The following is a 15,239-nucleotide window of genomic DNA, read 5'->3' as shown; positions in this document are numbered from 1 at the left end:
ATCATCCTCCTTGATAGAAATAAATACAAACTCATCTTCTAAATTCTCATTCTCTTATTCTTCACCTGTCACACCTTCATTAGCAGCATAATAGCATCTCTTCTTATTTTTGTTCTTTTGGTAGGGCTTATAGGGATTATCATACTTTTCATGCTTCTCATATATATCATTCTTATCAGATCTATCACGCCTTTCAAATTTATCATGCCTATCATATCTAGATATTCTCTCAGGGAACCTAGAAGCAAACTGTCCTATCTTATTACAAGAGAAACATTTCAAAGGTAACTTTCCATCATACTTATTGGCTCCCTTAGGCAATCTTAGAGAAATAAGGGCTTCAAGATCATCCAATTCTCTTTCTTGCTCTTCTATCTCTCTCTTTTCTCTTTCATATCTAGATACCCGACATGAACTTTCTCCTGGATCATACTTCTGCTTCCCGGATATAGAGGCTCTGAATGCAGTCTCTGATTTACCATGTGATTCTCCAAATTCACTCAACTCAAATTCAGCAAGCTTTCCAACCAACATGTCTCTTGTTACTGTAGTCACACTCCAGATTTCATCAATAGCAGCTACTTTATGCTTGTAAGCAAAAGGCAATGATCTCAACACCTTAGCAACAATCTCATCTTCTTCAAGGGTTCCACTAGCACATCTGATGTTCATGACAGGCTCATTCACCTTATCCATAAAGTATGTTATGTTTTCATCTTCTCCCATATTCAATGCTTCATACTTACCTTTCAAACTTCCCAACTTAGCTACTTTAACTTCTGCATCTCCTTCATACAAGGTAAATAAATTCTTTCAAATCTCATGTGCAATCTTCAAACTCATCACATTAGTCATCTCTGAATCGGTCAAGGAACTCAATAATGCTTCCTTAGCTCTTATATTATGTTCAACATCCTTGATCTTAGCAGTAGTAACTAGTCCATTCTGAGGAACATTGTAGACATTATTTGTAATCTTCCAATACTTATCTCCAGGACACTTCAAATGAACTTCCATTCGATCCTTTCAAACAATATAATTGTTTCCATCAAATCTTGGACTTTCCTTCTTGAACACATAAGCTTCCATCCCAGATGTCCTCAAGTGGTTAAGATTCTTCCGAAGGATCTAGCTCGAATACCAATTGTTGACAACAAGAATGAAGGAAAACTGAGTGGAGGGCGGGGGTTGGGGGGGGGGTTGTGAATCAGTTTTCACCGGATTAATCCAATTAAGCACAATCTAAAATTTCAATCAACTGCAGCAAGAATGAAGATAAACACAATAACAACAACACACATAACACCAACATTTTTGACGTGGAAAACCTAGTTAAGGGAAAAACCACGGTGGGAAACTACCCACAATAAGATGATACTCTGCAGTAGTATGTGTAAATATTATAATGGGGAATGCACTTGCAATCAGGCACACTTCTTAGATCTCACTGCTCAAGATATAATGACCCAAAAGGATCCAACCCTCAAGGAAGGTTCACTACCTTACAATAATGATCGGACTGCAATCCAGATTACATGAACTGCAAAAATAGCATCTGGTAATGCCTAATGACAGTTCCCGTTAAGCACATTTGTTTGCCCTGCAACAATCTATACTCAATACACCACATCGAAAGATAAATTTGCTTATGTGCACATACACTACTCTCTGATAATGCAAATACTACTAGAACACCCAAATTACATGAATCTAACACCTATTTGTACAATTCATCAACCTTGACTACAAGGTCGGCCAAACCCTCAACACTCAATTCTAAAATTACATTATACAATACATAAATAAACCACCAAACCAATACAATATCATAGATGACATAGAATGGACCTAAACCAAATCCGTGAACACGTATCATCATCGGAAATCTCGCCAAGAATAATTATAATGCGTTACACCACCAAAAGTACTACATAACATGAAGAATATCATCGGATCAATAGAATCACCAATACCGCACACAAGGATCAATGTAGACCACCAAAACAAATAGGACACGATCATAAAATACCAACAAGCACATTAGAACCATCCACAATAGCTGCACAAACACCACTTTGTTGGTATTTTGGTATGGTTTTGTCATTGATGTCAACACCTACTAAAACATTAGCACTTTGGAGATCCAGCAACATTCACTAGCAAACAAGTAACTATTGCACAGTTACTGGTATATGGTTCACTAGCAGGATATAATGATCACTGACACTTGGAATGATATGGAAGACACTTGGTAATATCAAAGACATCGTGTGGACATCTTATCTTAATGAATTAATCATTGGTATATTCATATTTGCATATTTTCTTTTACAGGCAAATAGGTCTAGGGTTACCTAGGGTTACACCGGTAGGTTTATCTTTTCTAGATCAACATGACACGCTATGGAAATGATTAATTATTGTTGTAAATGCATTAAGCCGACATGTTCAATCGGTTATTGCATCGGATATTATATTATTTGTAAAATGTTTTTATTGTAATATCTTGTAGAACCGACCTACTAAAATTGGTCTTAGGTTATGGTATAAATGTAAGATCTTATTTGTAAGATCAAGTGTGGAATGCGAAAAAGAATTGTGTGAAGGTATATGCAAGATTAAGCAGTGCAATACATTTAGAAATCATTTGAAGGTGAATCTAGGTTTTTGTGAAAGCATATCAACATTACACCGGTACTGAATCTAGCATATGAAGATGCTATTTTGTGCAATATATTCTTATTGGATTTAACCATCCAATTGTAGTCAGTGTGACTCCCATTTTGTGATTGAGCAGTGAGCTCTAGGCTGTTGGCCTTTCTGCATATGCAGACCCCATTTATGTACACTTACTAGCTGCAGCAATATCATCTGATTGTGGGTAAGGTTTCCCACCATGGTTTTTCCCCTTATAGGGTTTCCACGTACAAATCTTGGTGTCATGTGTTGTGGATGACTTTGTGTTTATGTTTCATGCATTAATCTGTACCGATATAGCAATTAACTGTTAAAACTATCTATCGACATACTTAACTGGTTTACCGGTATTAAGCATTAAGTTAGTTAAGTTGTTTTTGGTTTGAATTTATTTGACAACTGATTCACCCCCCCTCTCAGTTGTCTCTAGGACCTAACAATTGGTATCAGAGCCTAGTCCTCTTTTGTAGAAGTTTAACTGCTTGAGGAGATCCAATGTCTACTAATTATTTCAGGAAGGACAGTCCTAAACTTGATGGAACCAACTATGGCATATGGAAGATCAGAATGGAGACACATCTAAATTCCATTGGTAAAGATGTCTGGAAAGTTACAAAGAAAGGTTACACTGCTGCTATACCTGGTTAGCCCAGCCCAACTAACTTGGTTAAAGATGAGGAAAATGATTGCAAAGCAAGAGAAGCACTTTTGAGCACATTATCAGATCAACAAATCATGGGATTATCAGATAGGTCTACTGCTAAAGCTATTTGGGAAAATTTGGAAACACTAAATGAAGGAGATTCCATAGTCAAAATTGCAAAACTTGAAAGCTTTCAGGTCAGGTATGAACATCTGAAAATGAAAGAAGATGAAAGGATTTCTTCCTTTATGGAAAGAGTAAATGAAATTGTTTTGGGTATTAAATGTTGTGGAGGAACCTTAAGTGAGGATGAAATTGTTTCAAAAGTTTTAAGAGGATTGCCACCAGCATATAAAATGAAGGATACTGCTATAAATGAGTTAAGAACAATGCCTAATACATCAGTAACTAGGGATACATTGTTTGGGAAACTTTCAGCTTTTGAAATTGAAGAATTTGGTCCTGTTGCTACTATTAAGACAGATTTAGCCTTTAAAGCATCAACATCATCTGCTCCATCATTTGACAAATCTGATTGGAAAGCCTTTTATGCAAGAGAACTTGAAGAAAGCAGGAAAGAAAATGAAGAACTTGAAGAACTTGAAGCACTATTTGCAAGGAAAATGCCTAAAGGTCCAGTTGGAAGTAAGTATGAAGGTAAAGCACCCTTTAAATGTTTTAACTGCAATAAGATTGGTCATATGGCTTTGAGATGCCCTGATAGACATGCTAGACTAAGAGAAGAAGCTAGAAGGACATACAAGCCTAATCCTGAATATCAGAGATATAGATTTAAGAAGAACAAAGACAAATCTTGTTACATTGCTGATGAGGATCCGACAGACAATCAATGGGTTTTTGTTGCTATAACAGAAGATAACCTGGCACCTACTACTCAACCGGTAGAACAAGCCCTAGCAGCTAAAGTTGAAGTAAAGGATGAATGGATCATTGACTCAGGATGCTCACATCATATGACAGGAGACAAAGGTAAGTTCTTGAACTTTCAAGAATACAATGGAGGTTTAGTAAGATTTGGAGATGACAAAGCCTGTTCAATCAAAGGTAAGGGTACAATATCTCTTTATGGTAAGCATAACACTGACAATGTTTACTATGTTGAATGATTAAAGCATAATCTTTTAAGTGTTGGTCAATTAGTTGAGAGAGGCTTTTAGTTACAATTTAAAAATGGAAAATTCAAAATCATGAATAGAACTGGTTTGGAAATTGCAACTGGTAATTAGACTAGAGGTAATATCTTTCATTTGAATAATAGTGAAAAGACATGCTTGATTGCACATATAGAAGAAAGTTGGTTATGGCATAAGAGACTCTGTCATGTAAACTTTGATTGCATGGTAAAGATCAGTACTACTAAGGCAGTTAGAGATCTACCCAAAATCGTCAAACCTCATAATACAATATGTAAGGAATGTCAATTTGGAAAACAAGTTAGAGCTAGTTTTAAAAGTATTCCAGAAAAATCCATTAATGCTCTTGATTCGATTCACACTTATTTATGTGGTCCAACTAGAACCAAAAGCTTACAAGGTGATAGATATTTCATGCTAATCAATTGATGACTATTCTAGAATGTGTTGGGTTACTTTTCTCAGAGAAAAATCAGAAGCACTTGGAAAGTTCAAACTATTCAAAGCAATGGTTGAAAATGAAACTGGTAAGAAAATCAAATGCTTAAGATCAGATTAAGGAGGAGAATTCACATCTAAGGACTTTAATACATTCTGTGAAGTGAATGGAATTAGAAGACATCTATCAACACCTCAGACACCATAGCAGAATGGAGTTGTTGAAAGGAAAGATAGAACTATCTTGGATGCAGCAAGAAGTATGTTATCAGAAGCAAATTTACCACATGTGTATTGGAGAGAAGCAGTCAACACAACGATCTATACATTCAACAAAGTTCACATCAAAGGTGAAACTGGTAAGACCCCTCATGAACTATGGTTTGGTAATACTCCTACTCTTAAGTATTTCAGAATCTTTGGAAGTAAATGTTATATCAGAAGAGATGAGTATATTGGCAAATTTGATCCTAGAAGTGATCAAGGAATATTTCTTGGTTATTCATCTAAGAGCAAGGCATATAGATGTTTTAACAAGAGATTGCAGAAAATTGTTGAGAGTACAAATGTAAAGATTGATGAATAATTCAGAGGAACTTTAAGGTATATAGACTCCGAACCGGCAATAGAAATTGTGACAAATGAACCTACACTAAATCCACCGGCACAGAATGAAGATCCAGTTACCCCGGTACCATTTGAGGATTCCACAATAATTGAAGAACAACAACAAACAAAGACACCTCAGTATGTAAGATTGAATCATTCTGAAGATCAGATAATTGGAAATAAATTTAAAGGAGTTATGACAAGAGGAAGATTGACAAATGAAGAGGTATGTCTTATTTCTCAAATTGAACCATCATCTGTTAATGAGGCATGTGAAGATAAATTTTGGATTAAAGCTATGGAAGAAGAATTAGAACAAATTGAGAAAAATAACACTTGGACATTAGTTCCCCGACCTAAAGATAAAAATGTAATTGGAACCAAATGGGTATTTAGAAACAAACTTAATGAAGATGGTAAGGTTGTCAGAAATAAAGCAAGACTAGTGTGTAAGGGATATTCTCAGAAAGAAGGAGTTGATTACAATGAAACCTTTGCACCGGTAGCTAGAATTAAGGCAGTCAGATTATTCTTGGCTTTTGCAGCACACAAGAATTACAAAGTTTATCAAATTGATATTAAATGTGCATTTTTGAATGGAGATCTTGAAGAGGAAGTATACATTGAACAACTTGATGGATTTTCTTTGACAGATGACATTGATATGGTTTGCAGGTTAAGGAAAGCTCTGTATGGATTAAAACAAGCTCCAAGAGCTTGGTATGCAAGATTGGATAAGTATCTTGTAAAGATTGGTTTTACTAAAGGAAATGCAGACAACAATTTATATTACAAAATAACTAATGATGACATCTTGATTATAGAAGTATTTGTTGATGATATAATCTTTGGAGTAGAAGATGGTTTATGTAAGGAATTTTCCACTAAAATGCAGCAAGAATTTGAAATGTCTATGATTGGAGAAATAAAATTCTTTTTAGGATTGCAGATTTCACAGACTGATAAAGGTATATTCTTGAGTCAATCCAAATACTTGAAAGAGTTACTAAAGAAATTTGGGATGAAAAACTCTAAACCGGTAAGCACACCTATGACTACAAATGACAAATTATCTCAAAGGGATGAATCTACACCTGTTAATACAACTAGATACAAATATATGATAGGAGGTTTACTGTATTTGACACAAACCAGACCTGATATTATGAATGTAGTATGTATTTTTTCTAGATTTCAAAGTAATCCTAGAGAAAATCATGAATCAGCAGTAAAAAGGATTTTTTGGTACTTACAAGGCACTATAAATCTTGGATTATGGTATCCTAGAGATGAAAACTTTGAATTATGTGCATACACAGATGCAAATTGGGTAGGAGATGTGGATGATAGAAAAAGTACCACCGGCGGAGCATTCTTTCTTGGAAACAGACTAGTTTCTTGGTTGAGTAAGAAACAAAGTTGTACATCTTTATCAATAGCAGAATCAAAATATGTTGCAGCAACAACTAACTGTACACATGTACTATGGCTTAAGCAAATGTTGAAAGACATAAAAGTAAAATGCAAGGAACCTATTACCATATATTGTGATAACACTGCAACAATTGATATATCTAAGAATCCAGTACTATGTTCTAAAAAAAAACATGTTTCTATCAAACTGAATTTTCTAAGGGAAAAAGTTGAAAAAAAAGAGATAAAACTGGTTTATGTGAATACTAAAGAACAACTTGTAGATATTTTCACAAAACCTTTGCCTAAGGAGACTTTTGAATATCTCAGAGATCAACTTGGAGTCATACCACCACCGATAGAGACTTAGACAGTTGATGATTGTCATCAATCGGTAGAATTAAAAGACAAATATTTTACTCCGGTCTTTAATGAGGAAGCTACTTCTCAGGGGGAGTAGCTGGTATACTGAATTGATTGGTATTTTTTATATGAACTTGGTTTTATATAACTTTGGCAGTTGATGTCAAAGGGGGAGAGATATATATGGAAAAACACATTATCTTTTGGAGAGATTGGTATGGAAACTTTGGAAAACACATGTTTCTCCTAGGGGGAGAGATTGTTGTTTGGGAGAGACTATTACTCTCTGTATTCTGGTTATGATCTTTTTGGAGGTTGTTGGTTTTTGGCATTTCTGTTTTGGCACTTTGATGGTTTTTCCATCTTGTGTTGCCAACAATGCCAAAGGGGGAGATTGTTGGTATTTTGGTATGGTTTTGTCATTGATGTCAACACCTACTAAAACATTAGCACTTTGGAGATCCACCAGCATTCACCAACAAGCAAGTAACTATTGCACAGTTACTGGTATATGGTTCACCGGTAGGATATAATGATCATCGACACTTGGAATGATATGGAAGACATTTGGTAATATCAAAGACATTGCGTGGACATCTTATCTTAATGAATTAATCATTGGTATATTCATATTTGTATATTTGCTTTTACCAACAAATAGGTCCAGGGTTACCTAGGGTTACACGGACAGGTTTATCTTTTCCAGATCAGCATGACACGCTATGGAAATGATTAATTATTGTTGTAAATGCATTAACCTGACATGTTCAATCAGTTATTGCATCGGATATTATATTATTTATAAATTTTTTTTATTGTAATATCTTGTAGAGCCGACCTACTAAAATTGGTCTTAGGTTATGGTATAAATGTAAGATCTTATTTGTAAGATCAAGTGTGGAATGCGAAAAAGAATTGTGTGAAGGTATATGTGAGATTAAGCAGTGCAATACATGTAGACATCATTTGAAGGTGAAGCTAGGTTTTTGTGAAAGCATATCAGCACTACACCGGTACTGAATCCAGCATATGAAGATGCTATTTTGTGCAGTACATTCTTATTGGATTTAACCATCCAACTGTAGTCAGTGTGACTCCCATTTTGTGATTGAGCAGTGAGCTCTAGGCTGTTGGCCTTTCTGCATGTGCAGACCCCACTTATGTACACTTACTATCTGCAGTAGTATCATTTGATTGTGGGTAAGGTTTCCCACCGTGGTTTTTCCCCTTATAGGATTTCCACATACAAATATTGGTGTCAAGTGTTGTGGATGACTTTGTGTTTATGTTTCATGCATTAATCTTTACCGGTATAGCAATTAACTATTAAAACTGTCTACTGGCATACTTCACTGGTTTACCGGTATTAAGCATTAAGTTGGTTAAGTTGTTTTTGGTTTGAATTTGTTTGACAACTGATTCACCCCTCCCCTCTCAGTTATCTCCGGGACCTAACACGCTTTTCAAATCCTCATCGATCAACACGCTAACACTCAAGAACACTTAACAACAACAATTCAGACTAGAAAGATAACTTGAGGAGCACGAAATCACAAACCATCTGAAATGAAGATACACATGAACATCCAAAACCTTCTCCCGAATTCGCAACAAAAAAATATAGTCATACTGGAGCACAATGAATCAAATATTAGACTCAGCCAACCACTAAACATAGAAGAACAATCTTCATACCGAAATCCACAACGCAACCAAATCACCACATCATCATGGAATCAATAAAGAATAAGATGATTTGGTATCTCAAACAGGTAAACCAACCAGATCAACTCAATGCAAACACCAAAAAATAGGAACAACTCTCACCGGCACGAGAACATAGGAATATGTTGAAATCAATGACAACATCATATCCTAGCAGCATCAATATCCAACAAGCATATGCACATGTGTGGAGTGAGAAAAGATCCAATTTAGAGAACAAGGTGGTTAGGTTTATCTTCATTAGTAGTGGCATCGTTGTGAAAAGTTAAAAGCTTTGGGATCCAGTTATAAGGAAGGTTATCTATAGTAGAAGTGTGATCATTCATGAGTTGAAACCTTGCACAGTTTATTTGCAACCAGAGAAGGAAGAAAAAAAATGGAGGTATTTCATATTCCTTCTACCCCTAAGAAAGAAGAGCTATGAGCTCCAAGTGGATCTAATGATGAGGAAATCTTAAGCAACTTTGAAAGTTCTGAAGAAGAGAGAGAACCTTAACCTCCATAATTGAGGAGGTCTACCCATGATAGACAGTGACTTGATAGATATAGCTATTCACCATAATGGTTTGGATATTCTATGTTGGATTCCAGTTGCATATTTTCTTTTATTGCTAATACTAATGAGCCTCGTATTATTAGAGAGGCTATGGGTATACATGATGCGGATTCATAGATGGAAGCCATAAATGAAGAGATGGCTACATTGAAGAAGAATGCTACATGGGATTTGGTACCATTGCCTGAAGGATGAAAACCTGTAGGATGTAAATGGTGTTAAAAAATAAATTAGGTCTTGATGGAAATGTTGAGAAGTATAAGGCATGGTTGGTCGTGAAGGGGTATTCTTATGTAGAGGGAATTGACTATCATAAAATATTCTCTACTATAGCTAAGTTGACATCCATTTGATTCTTGTTATCACTTGTAGTAGCTTATGACTTGGAGATCAAGCAAATGAATGTGAAGGAAACATTCCTTCATGGTGCTTTGAAAGAGAAAAATTACATGTCACAACCAAAGCATTTCATTGAGAAAGGTAAAGAAAACCTTGTTTGTAAGTTAAAGAAATCTCTGTATGTTCTGAAATAGTCTCTTAGAATGTGGTATCAAAATTTTGACACCTGTGTTGCCTTTGAGATTTCTGAGATCTAAATCTAACAATTGTGTGCATTATAAATCTGAAAATGGTCATTTCTTACCATAGTCTTGTATGTGGATGATATGTTGTCTATTGGGAATGGTAGAAGAATGATTTCAAATTTGAAGTCTCAATCAGCAGCATAGTTTGGAATGAAATATCTAGGTGCAATGAGATATATTCTTGGGACTGAGATCGTTAGGGATAGGGCTAGCTTAAAGCTTTGGGTGAGCTAGAGTAAGTATGCAAACTCTATGTTGGAGAGATTTAGCTTGTTAACTTGCAGACAGTTAGTTGTTCTAGTGTTACAGGGGATGAAGCTTTCTATAGAGGATTGTCCAAAGTCTCCTACTAAGATGGAGGACATGTCTAGAATACCTTAAGCAAGTGTTGTTGGTAGCTTGATGTATGTTATGGTCTGTACAAGGCCATACATTTCCCAAATAGTGGGAGTCCTTAGTCAGTATATGGCTAATCCTAATAGGGTGCATTGGGATGCAGTTAAGAGAGTGTTCATATATTTGAGGGGTACTTCCTAGTATTCTTTGTGTTTTCATGGTTATCCTAATGGACCTTGACATTTAGTTTGCATTTGTGGATTCAAATTGGGCTAGTGACATTTATAGCAAGAGATCCACTAGTTGATATGTTTTCACGATGTTTGGTGGTGCAGTGAGTTGGATGAGAAAGCGGCAAGTTTTAGTCATTTTGTCAACAATAGAAGCAGATTACATGGAAGCTACTCATGCATGTAAGGAATCTGTTTGTCATAAGAGATTGTGCTTAGATATTGGTTTTGATGCAGGATAGAAGAAAAACACATATTGATGTACAATTTTATTTTGTTTGTGATATGATGGAAGATGGAAAGGTGAAGTTGGAGAAATTTGATACTTTGGTGAATGTTGTAGATGCACGGATGAAGTTAGTGAGCATTGAGAAATTTAGATGGTGTGTAGTTTCTATGGGCCCTGAGGACTTGAATAGATGACAAAGTGTTTTCACTCTTGACTGGTCTTCAACAAGTGGGAGAATGTTGGGCTTAAGGTGTCTCAACCTTAGAGTTCAAAGATGCTCATTTAATTATTTTTTTAATTGTAACCTCTTTGGAAGTCCTAAAGTTTAGGGAACTAATGTCATATGTTTCTATGTTGAGGCTATGACAATCTCTATTATGACTATGATGGTTTCTAGTTCAATGGAAGAGTGATGGAGAGTAATTATTTGGTAATTGATATTTATGGTGGAGTTCTCTTTTGACAAGTGGTGTGAGGTAAGTGTTGCATATGGAAATGTGACCGTCATGGATGAGTTATGCATTGTTGCATTAGAAGTTTCTATGTGAAATGTCTCATGGGTTTAGAAAGTTCTTTTTTATGACACCACATACCTCTTTAGCGTTAGATTTGGTTTTGGAAACTGTGGGCACTTTCTGCTTGTGTTGAGCTCTAGATATAAATATGTGGCTTCCTTGTGTATTTTTTATGATAGGTTGCATATTTTCTAAGTATTTTTCTGTCGAATATTCTCTAGAATTCTTTGATGTTGTATATACTCCTAAAGAGCATTGGCTCTAGGCATTATATTGTGACTATTGGTGTTGTTGATAATACAATTGAGTCTGGCTTGTGGATTGTGGGTTTTTTCCTGAAAGGGTTTTTCCACATAGATCTTTCTTGGATTCGAATGGATTTTTGTAACTCTTCTAGCTAGTTCTCATTCACATTAACTTCTATAATTTGCCTAATGTCCCATTTGCAAATTCACACAAGTTTTTTTATCTTGATAAAAAAAATCATTATGCTTGTCTTTGTCATTATCATATGCACTCATTTTTTTTGTATCCACTCTCTTGTGAGTCCATCTCTAGAGAGCTAGAGAGTTGTCTACGAGAAGTTAATGAATTTGTAATAAATTGTGTCTATGAGAAGTACTGTCTTATGAAAGTTATCAAGTTATAATGTAAGAGTTGAACATCTGTTGGAATTGTAGAGGGAAAAACTTCCTCAATGTGTATGACCAAAAAATAAAACTTCTCCTCTTGTATAACGGGAAAAAGAATTTATGAATGCGCTACGAAAAAAATGCAAAATAATATTATAAATAGCTAGTCTTGAAAGGCACCATAACTGAAATCACATGTTCAATTACTTTTGTCCTCCATTAAAAAAATAATAAATTCCTTCATGCAGTAACTATCTTTAGTTTCTAACTCAAGTTCGATTATGTCGGCTCCAATTCTTGGATTTTGTTATTATAGTCTATTACATTGGTTATTTTTAGTCTACCGGCTGTTACTTAAAGGAAAATTTTCCTTTATTTTAAAAATAGAACAAAGAAGATACTAAAACAAATATTTAATTATTTCACAAACATGATTAATAACAAATTAATATTGGTTAATTTATATTCAAAATAAAATACTTATATAATTGGTCAGAGGAAACTATGATTGTGACAATTCCTAAAAAATTTAGTATAGTCGAGCTTAAGAAATTTAAATCTGTGAATCTAATACCCATAAAAACTTCGCCATTAAAAAAAATATAAATATTTGTTCTCTGGAAAATAAAATTCAAATGAAGGTAAACAAAATTCAGCAATTGGTGAGATTGCAGAAAACGTTTACAATGCTATGTTGTCAGGCTTAGGCTTAGTTGAGGAGAAGTCAGGGAAGAAGGCATGCCCGGGCTTGGGAGGGATTGAGTGCTCCTGCGCAGCGTTTCAACAGGGAAGAAAGTTGTTGAGGTGGCAAGACAGGAGGGGGCTTTACTTTGTGAGCGGGAGAAGCAGATGCCGGTGCCGTTTTGAGGAATTGATGGAAAGTAGCCCCATTGAGGAGCAGATCTCCATTGGATTCGATGTGGGGAGTCTGGTCCAATGTTGTAGCTAAACTACGATCCCAGGGGGTTACCTCTTTCTTCGGGCCCGCCTCAAAGACATTGGCTTCGGACTTGATGGTGGCTCGAACGCGGGCGCCAATGGCGTAGTAACCCCAGTTAGTGTATAGGTTGTTGAGGACATGGCAATATCCCCACCTGCAATGAGGCATGCGTTGGGTGGAATCCTTAAACCAATTCCTGTACACCGTGACGCGCATGATTTTGTCCTGCTGTTCCTCATCGGAGTTGCCCAGCAGAACGCTGAAATCTGTGTTGGCGAGAATGGAGTTGGAAATGGTGACGTCTGTGCTGGCGGTGTTGACGGAGATGATCTTGCCAATGCCTGTCATGCGAGTGGGATCCACAAATGTGAGATGATCCATCCAGATTAGGTTGGACCCGTCGCTGACATGAATGGTGTTCTCGCTCTTGTCAGCGGGGGCGTTGATCTGCAGGTTGTGCAGAATGACGTTTGAGACCCCTCGCATCACGAGCTGGCCGCCGCTAATTGTCACGCTGAAGCCCCGGCCATCAATGGTGGTGGAGCTTTGAATCCAGAGCCTGTCCTTGAGAAGGATCTTCATGCCCCGGGAGAAGGTGATCCACACGTTTCCCTTGCCAAGCCCGTATCTCAGACTTCCCGGCTGTGGAGACTGTGGGGAGTCCTCAGAGCTCGTCACCACGTAAGAGTTAGACTGCCCCCCTGCGCCTCCCGTTACGGTGGAAGCGAATCCAAATGCGCAGCGGGGCAGTGCGTCCCCCCTGGCACAGGCAGACAATGGGCACCGCGTTCCGTCTCCATCCTCAGGGCATTTATCATTCGCTGCTGCTTTAGCAACAACTAGAACCAATACACATACACACAATCTACTCAGCCTGAGCACCTCCATTTAGAATAAGAATTCCTACTCGATTTGAGCTGCTGCAACACCAAACTGTATGTTTATGTCGCAGTGCACCATGGTTATCTTTGCCGGCCTGAATTTATTGTGTCTCAGTGCGGCTGAAGATATGCATGATCAAGCTGTGCGCTGGAGATCGCAGATCTGTGCTTTTTTGTTTTAATAAACTGCAGTTTGCGTACTGCGATGTTAAGCTTTGTTTTAGTTTTTAGTTTTTAGTTTTTAGTTTTTCTTTTCTTAGCTGCTGCGACACCGAACCGTACGTATCGCAATGCGTGATGGTTCTCTTGGTCAAATGAGTCTTACATATTTCGACTGCAATTGTTTAAACTAAACCCATCATTGTTTTATAGCTAGTATATTTATATTTAGAAAAATATGTAAAATATATGGGTAGGTATTATTATTAAGATAATTAAAACAAATAAAATCTAATTATTATTTTTTAAAAATAAATTAAATATAATTTTGCTTTATTAAATGGTCTTATTAAATTTAGTTTCTATTTTTTGAAAAACAAATCAAAATTGATTTTTTTCTTTATACAATAGATTTGCTTTTTGTCTTTCTTACATGAATTGTGCTTACCTCCTATACACCCTACTACCATTGTCAAATCCAATTTATGCTTTATACAGTGGGTATACTTTTTGTCTTTCTTACATAAAATGTGCTCACCTCCTATAAACTCTACTTCTATTGTACAACGTCTATCTTAGTGTATTGCTACATCAAAATAGTTGCCCAATTCAGACTATCTTTTTATCTATAGCTTACTCATGATTGTCGGAATATTAATCGTAATCTTGAATTTATCTTATCCATCTACTTTTGTTCACCTTCTCCAATCATAACTTTAGCCAAATAGACTTCCCCTACTAGACACCATTTGATAGTTAGGCCCTTACAAAATTGAAAAAAAAAAAAAACCACCTAGAAACTTTTAATGTATAAATTTTGGGAACATGTAATCAAGTATAACTCTCAAGTATCATTTAGTTGCAACTACTTGCATTCCTTCGTATTATTGCAATAATATTATTTGTTATACTTCTTAATTATTACTGTTTTAAATTATTCTTATTTTAAAAATATTTTATTTAAATTATATTTATATAATATTAACTGTAACTCTCACTTCAATAAAATAGTATTAATAATTACAATATACACTAAATTGAAAATATACACTTTTGTTATAAACATAAGTATAATTTAATTAAAATTTCTATATAATTATATTTATAAAAATTAAACTAATCTTAAAATTAATAA

General features: G+C 35.8%; 1 protein-coding gene across 1 annotated transcript; it reads right to left on the bottom strand.

Annotated features, from left to right (window-relative positions):
• Positions 1–12,848: 12,848 nt before the first annotated feature.
• On the bottom strand, positions 12,849–13,952 carry LOC131027375 (pectate lyase 1). The gene has a single exon (XM_057957409.1). It carries the CDS (start codon positions 13,950–13,952, stop codon positions 12,849–12,851), a length of 1,104 nt encoding a protein of 367 aa, XP_057813392.1.
• Positions 13,953–15,239: the final 1,287 nt, after the last annotated feature.

This window comes from Cryptomeria japonica, chromosome 1 (genome assembly GCF_030272615.1).
Source record: "Cryptomeria japonica chromosome 1, Sugi_1.0, whole genome shotgun sequence".
NCBI lineage: Eukaryota > Viridiplantae > Streptophyta > Pinopsida > Cupressales > Cupressaceae > Cryptomeria > Cryptomeria japonica.
This window is presented reverse-complemented; position numbering and strand designations above follow the sequence as displayed.

Bases quoted from the DNA above. Each gene is read 5' to 3' on its own strand.
- LOC131027375 (XM_057957409.1), bottom strand. From the start codon at position 13,952: ATGGAGGTGCTCAGGCTGAGTAGATTGTGTGTATGTGTATTGGTTCTA.